This window comes from Haemorhous mexicanus, chromosome 19 (genome assembly GCF_027477595.1).
Source record: "Haemorhous mexicanus isolate bHaeMex1 chromosome 19, bHaeMex1.pri, whole genome shotgun sequence".
In the NCBI taxonomy this organism is placed as follows: Eukaryota; Metazoa; Chordata; class Aves; order Passeriformes; family Fringillidae; genus Haemorhous; species Haemorhous mexicanus.
The window spans coordinates 1,742,686-1,749,431 of record NC_082359.1 but is presented as its reverse complement, the minus strand read 5'-3'; the positions used below and the strand labels follow the sequence as shown (position 1 = coordinate 1,749,431).

Sequence of the window (6,746 nt, the reverse complement as noted above, 5' to 3'; positions counted from 1 at the left end):
ACTGCCTGGCCCCGGGGGGACACCGAGTGAGGGCCCCATCCCAGGGTCGCTGCCCCACCCTCGGAGGGGGTGTCTGTGCCACCCGGGGTTTCCCCCTTCCTCCTTCACACCGAGGTGGGTTCCTGCTCTGTACTGGCTGGTCCCAGCTCCCTCCCCAGCGTCGCACTCTCTACTCGTGGGGACCCCACTCTATTCCCAGGTGTTCCTCTCTCTGTCCACGGAGTCCATGGTCACACAGGAGCTCCCCACTCCCTTTCCACGGGGGTCCCACCTCCCTCTCTGAAGGTCCCACCCTCTATTCCTCTTTTCCCCCTCTCTCTTCGGAGGGTCCCTTCTCGCTTCGGGGGCTCTCCACTTCTCGCGGGGTCCTCACTCTGTCCTGGGGTGTCCCTGCTCCTTTTCCGGGGCTTCCACACTCTGTTCCCAGTGGTCCTGCTCCCTGCCGGGGGGGATGTGTTCTCCCTCAAGGAGCTCCCTGCTCCCTTTCCGAGGGTCTCAGTCTCTGTTCCCGGAGGTCCCGTTGTCTGCCCGGGGGGTTCCGTTCTCCCTCCGGTATCTCTCCACTCCTTCCCCGGTGGTCCTGTTTGCTGCTCCCGGGATCCCGCTGTGCCCCGGGGTCCCCGCTCTCCTGCCGGGGACAATCCGTTCCTTTCTGGTGTGGCTCCCGCTCCCCACCTGGGCGTGGCACCGGGATCCCCCCGCACCCGCGGGGCTGCGGCGGCGGCGCGGGGCGGTGCCGCTGCCGGTGCCGGTGCCCACCCCCGCTGCCGGCGGCGGGGCGGAGCGGCCGTCCCGAGCGCTATAAAGCGGGCGGCCGCGCCGGTGCCGCAGCGAGGGCGGGGGTCGCCATGAGCCTGATGCTGGAGACGCTGCTGGGCCCCCCGGGGGGGCTCCGCAAGGAGCCGGGCCGCGCTGCCCCGCGCTCCGCCGCCTCCAGCGGCTTCTACTCGTGGACGGCCCCGGTGGTGGGGCGGGCGCGGGGCGCGGGGGGCGGCGGCGGCAGCGCGGCCGCGTCCTCCACCGAGAGCCTGGACTCGCTGAACGGCGAACCGCGGGCGCGCAACGAGAAGGAGCTGCTGCAGGTGCTGAACGACCGCTTCGCCGGCTACATCGAGCGGGTGCGGGCACTGGAGCAGCAGAACCGGGCGCTGGCGGCCGAGGCGGCGGCGCTGCGGCAGCAGCAGGCGGGGCGCTCGGCCATGGGCGAGCTGTACGCGCGGGAGCTGCGGGACATGCGGGGCACCGTGCTGCGCCTGGGCGCCGAGAAGGGTCAGCTGCGGCTGGAGCGGGCGCGCCTGGCCGAGGACGTGGCGGCGCTGCGGGGAAGGCTGGAGGACGAGGCTCGGCAGCGCTCGGAGCTGGAGGCGGCGGCCCGCGGGCTGGCGCAGCGCTCAGCGCAGGAGGAGCGGGCGCGGGCACCGCTGGAGGAGCGAGCCCGGGCTCTGCGGGAGGAGGCGGAACAGCTGCGGAGGCAGCACCGCGCCGAGGTGGGAGCGCTGCTGCGCGGGGCGCGCCCCGAGCTGCCCGCGGAGCCGCCCGCCTCCCTGCGCCCCGGCGTCACCGCCGCGCTCCGCGACCTGCGCGCCCAGCTGGAGGGCACGGCGACCCGCAGCACCCTGCAGGCCGAGGAGTGGTTCCGCGGTGAGTGCGAGGGTGTGGCCGCCAAACGCTCCGGCAGCATCCCGCTACCTCCCCGGGGACACCCTGGGCTGCCGCGCTCCGGGACGGGTTTGGAGCAAAGGGAGCGAGGGAGGCCCGAGGGACGCGGGGACCCCCCGCTCTCTGTATCGTGTTAGATGCCCCCTCCCCGGGAGGTGCAGGGACCCCTCCCACCTCTACTGTGCTCCTGGAGGGTGTTGGGATACCGAGCCCCCATATATTGTGCTGGGGGAGGGCGTCAGCATCCCCCCACCCTAGCAGTGTGCAGGGACCTCCCGTACATCCAGCACCCTGAGAGGGCTTCAGGGTGACCCCATCCCTGCCCCCAGAGCCCCAGTGCCTGCGGGTGCCCTGCCGACTCCCCTCTGCCCCGCAGTAAGTTTCGAGGAGGGTTCCAGGATCACTGGCCCGGCATCCCGCAAGTTTTTGGGGTGCCGGACGTCCCGATGCTGCAGGGAATTGTGCTGGTCCGTCTGAGGCGGGGCGAGGCCAGGGGTTTTTGCAGTGCTGGGGAGGTGGTACCCCATCCCTGACGAGGGAGGGGAGGACAGACAGTGGCCCTTTTTTGGGGGGGGGGGGGGAGAGACTTTTTTTGGGGTGCGGGGTTGGGGTCGGCACCCCAGGCGCAGCCCCCGGGCGCGCAGGGCGGGTCCAGCACCGCGGACAGCGGCGCTTCAGCACCGCGGGCAGCGGCAGCCACGACCCAGTCCCGCAGGGCGGGAGCTGCCCCGGGAGCCGCGGGATCGGCGCTCCGCATTTCTGTCCCTCATTCTGCGCCCCTCCTCGTCCCCTGGGGTGTCTGCAGGGCGCTGCGGCAAAACCCCCCGGCCTCGCCAGGGCTGGTGTGTGTGGGATGTGGCGGGAGAGCAGCGCCGTGGGGCAGGGGGCTGTGGAACAGCTGAAGGGGAGGCGGGGGCTGCAGAGAGGATCTGCACTGGCTGAAGTACAGGATGGCAGAAACAGCCCCGAGCTCGTCTTGCCCGTCCTCCTTCACTTATCCCGGCAGAGATGGAGCCAGGGGTGAGGAAGGCAGAGCACTCAGTGAGCCTGGAGAGGCTCTGCAGAGGGTAGGGATGTGTGGCATGGACTGGTTAGAGTTTCCCCAAGGAGGTGAGGCTGCAGCCTCCTTCCCTCCTGCTCTGCAGCTTCCCTTTTCCATTGCAGTGAGGCTGGACAAGCTCTCGGAGGTGGCCAAGGTGAACACGGACGCCATGCGCTTGGCCCAGGAGGAGATCTCCGAGTACCGCCGGCAGCTCCAGGCCAAGACCACCGAGCTGGAAGCCCTCAAAGGGACCCAGGAGTCGCTGGAGAGGCAGAGACAGGACTCAGAGGAGCGCCATCATGCAGATGTCCTGTCCTACCAGGTACCGTGGCGCAGTGGGCAGCGGCCCAGGCTGGGGAGGGACCATCCCGCTGCGGGGAGGGGCAGCACTGGGATTTTGGCTTCAGGGATGTGAAGGAGTTGTGGGACATGCTCAGAGCTGTGTCAGAACTGGCCTTCCCCAGCCCACAGGGATCAGGAACCCAGAGCCTGAGGTGGTGTCCAGGCTGTTTTGTCCCTCAGCACCCCTGGAGCTGCCTCATGGCTCTGCCTGGCACTGAGCTGCCTGTGAGGATGGTCACACCATGGAAGTGTGTCCAGGCTTTGGGCCACATCCTGTCCCCCAGATCTGGGAAGTGAGGGCTGCCTTGGTAACCTTGGAATGAAGTGCTGTCCTCAGGGTGGTGCCCACCAGCCTCCAGCTGGAGTTCAGTTGCCATTGGACTCACCCAAGTCTCAGAAGCATTCCCACAGCTTGTCCCTGCTGGAGGCAGTGCTGGGAGCGGGCCAGGGGCTCAGCTGGAGTGCAGCTCCTTGCTCAGGGCATGCAGGGCTCCTGCCAGGTCCCCCAAGGCAACTGGACACCCTGTGACCACCCCTGGCTATGTCCCCTTCCCTGTGTGTCTGCAGGAGGAGGTGGCTGCAGACTCCTCCGTGAGGACACCCTGGTGCTGGAGACCAGGGGACAGTTTAGGGGTGCTCGTGTCCCCCTGCTCCTGGGGACTGTGCCATGTGTCCCCCCCATTATTGCTCTGTCTGCCCACAGGAAACCATCCAGCAGCTTGACAACGAGCTGAGGAACACCAAGTGGGAGATGGCAGCTCAGCTCCGCGAGTACCAGGATCTGCTCAACGTCAAAATGGCCCTGGACATCGAAATTGCTGCCTACAGGTACAGGGGGCAGGGGAAGGTGTGGGGGGTCTCAGCCAGATCTGCTCAAGGTCCCTTGTTAACACCTGGGCTCTTTTTGGTGAGCAAATCATCCATCCATGGTGGGCAATGTCCAGTTGAGTGACCCAGTGGTGTGTGGAGGGAAGGGCAAGGAAACCTGCTCATCCCAGGCCACAGGAGCAGGAGAATAATCCAGGATGGGACAGGGAGGGAGACAGAGCTGCAGGACATTGCTGGCAGCTCCTGGTCATGGGAGGAGAGGAGAAGTCACCACTGAGTGCCCTGTCCTGGTCTCTCCCTGGCAGAAAGCTCCTGGAAGGGGAGGAGTATCGGCTTGAGACTGGCATTGGGATGCTCTCCTACCCCGAGGTGGTCCCCAAACCTCCGAGCATCACCACCAGCATCAAGGTGAAGAGCGAGGAGAAGATCAAGGTGGTGGAAAAATCAGAGAAGGAGACAGTGATTGTGGAGGAGCAGACAGAGGAAATCCAGGTGACCGAGGAGGTCACAGAGGAAGAGGAGGCTGAGAAAGAGGCTGAAGAGGAAAAAGCTGAAGAGAAGGAGGAAGAGGGGGAGGAAGAAGAAGAGAAAGCTGAAGAAGAGGATGAAGAAAAGGCCCAGTCTCCTGCAAAGGAGGAGGCCAAGTCCCCAGAGAAACCTGAGTCCCCCTCAAAGGAGGAGGCCAAGACCCCAACAGTCAAGTCCCCTGAAAAGCCTCTGTCCCCCTCAAAGGAGGGGGACAAGACCCCAGTTGTGAAATCCCCAGAAAAACCTGCAACCCCCTCAAAGGAGGAGGCCAAGAGCCCGGCTGTGAAGTCCCCAGAGAAACCCCCGACCCCCTCAAAGGAGGAAGCCAAGACTCCAGCTGTCAAATCCCCTGAAAAGCCACCAATGCCCCCTAAGGAGGAGGCAAAAGCCCCAACAGTGAAATCCCCAGAGAAACCTACACCTCCCTCAAAGGATGAGGCCAAGACCCCAACAGTGAAATCCCCAGAGAAACCCACACCCCCCTCAAAAGAGGAAGCCAAGACCTCGACTGTCAAGTCCCCAGAGAAACCCCAAGCCCCTTCTAAAGAGGAGGCCAAGAGCCCAGCTGTGAAATCCCCAGAGCCACCTGCAACTCCCTCGAAGGAGGAAGCCAAACCCCCATCTGTCAAATCCCCAGAGAAGCCCCCAAGCCCCTCAAAGGAGGGAGCCAAGCCCCCAGCTGTGAAGTCCCCAGAGAAGCCCCCGAGCCCCTCTAAGGAGGAGGCCAAGCCCCCAGCTGTGAAGTCCCCAGAGAAAGCCAAATCTCCCATGAAGGAGGAGGCCAAGTCTCCGCAGAAGGAAGTGGCCCCAGCCAAGGAGCCAAGCCCTGCTCCAAAGGCCCCTGCCAAGGAGGAGCAGCCCAAGGAGGTGAAGGCTCCCTCCAAGCCCGAGGAGGGTAAGAAGGAGGAAGCTCCCAAGAAGGACGTCCCAGCCAAGGCAGAGGAGAAACCCAAGGAGAAGGCAGCTGCTGTGCCAGAGCCTCCAGCTCCACAGGCCAAAGAGACCAAGCCAAGCCCCAAACCTGCCAAAGAGGGAAAAGCCGAGGAGGCTCCAGCAAAACCTCAGCAGGAGGTCAGCAAAGCGGCCACCAAGGAGGCTGAAAAGCCAAAGGCTGAGGAGCCCAAGAAGAAAGTAGAAGAACCCAAGAAGGAGAAGGCGGAGGAGCCCAAGAAAGAAAAGGCAGAGGAGCCCAAGAAAGAAAAGGCAGAGGAGCCCAAGAAGGAGAAAGCGGAGGAGCCTAAGAAGGTGGAGGAACCCAAGAAGGAGAAGGCAGAGGAACCCAAGAAAGTGGAGGAACCCAAAGCGAAAGCAAAACCCAAAGATGAGCCCAAAGCCAGTAAGGAACCCCCCAAAGCCGAGGCTCCCTCCAGCAAGGAGGGCACAGCCCCAGAGCCGGGGAAGAAGTGATGGAGGAGTCCTGGGAGCCGCAGGCACCTCCGGGCACGGGAGCTGCTCCGCTCCCTCCGATGGCTGGGCCCGGGGTGGGAGCCCAGGGACCCCCAGGCCAGGCTTTCCCTTAACAATAGGCCCGTGAGAGCCCCTCAGGTGGGCGATTGCTTCCCTCGCAGAACGTGATATTCGCCGAGCGCCACATTTAAACACTTGAATTATAACCCAGGAGAAGAGGGGGGACCCCCAGGGGAACCCCACCACCCTTCTCCTCTAAGTGCATTTATTTAATGTATGTGCAATGGATGGATGAGTGCAATGCAGAGCTGTAGCTGCTTGGGGGGGCTGGCAGGGTCCTGCCCTGCCCTGGGGGGTGACAGTCCCTCTGGGCAGAGGTGGGAGAGGCTGGGAGCTGCTGGAATGCTCACAGACACACATGGTGCACCAGGAACCTCAGCCCACTGATCTTTGCTTTCTGTGCAATAACCAAATAAAAGTGCTTACAGAGACACCCTGGCTCTGCTGGCTTGTCCTAGGGAGAAGACAGGGAAGGAAGGCGGGAATGTGGGGCTGGGGTGGGTGACATGGGGCTTTCCAGAGGGGAAACACACCCCACAGCAGGCAAAAGAACCCTGGGTCCTGAGGATGGAAATAGGGCCAGCCCTGCCATGCTTTCCAAAGGATTTCAGTGTGTTTTTTCCCTTCCTTCTTTTTTTAAAGCCTGGCTCCCAAGGGACTGGGAGAGCCTGGTTTAACCCAAGGGCTGCGGCACAGCCCGGCACTGCAGCACTGCACCGAGGGCAGGGGCTGGGGGAGAAATCATTCCCATGAGAGACACAGAGAGGCTGGGATTGAAGGAGGGACAGTGACCTTGGGAGGGGGGATGGAACCCCAGCTCTGCCAGTCTGGGACCCCACACAGAGCGGTGGAGGGGAGGGGGCACATCCCAACTCCCTGA

At 64.1% G+C, this 6,746-nt stretch overlaps 1 protein-coding gene across 1 annotated transcript; it reads left to right on the top strand.

Annotated features, from left to right (window-relative positions):
- Positions 1-845: 845 nt before the first annotated feature.
- On the top strand, positions 846-6,290 carry NEFH (neurofilament heavy chain). The gene is made up of 4 exons (XM_059863660.1): positions 846-1,641; positions 2,824-3,023; positions 3,747-3,871; positions 4,177-6,290. The coding sequence occupies exons 1-4, from the start codon at positions 849-851 to the stop codon at positions 5,804-5,806; spliced, it is 2,748 nt and encodes a 915-aa protein (XP_059719643.1). The 5' UTR covers positions 846-848; the 3' UTR covers positions 5,807-6,290.
- The last annotated feature ends 456 nt before the right edge of the window (positions 6,291-6,746 follow it).

Excerpts from the sequence above, each read along its gene's own strand:
- NEFH (XM_059863660.1), top strand. The coding sequence starts at position 849 with ATGAGCCTGATGCTGGAGACGCTGCTGGGCCCCCCGGGGGGGCTCCGC. Across the intron at positions 1,642-2,823 it reads GGCCGAGGAGTGGTTCCGCG|TGAGGCTGGACAAGCTCTCG; the intron begins GTGAGTGCGAGG and ends TTTCCATTGCAG. Across the intron at positions 3,872-4,176 it reads ATCGAAATTGCTGCCTACAG|AAAGCTCCTGGAAGGGGAGG; the intron begins GTACAGGGGGCA and ends TCTCCCTGGCAG.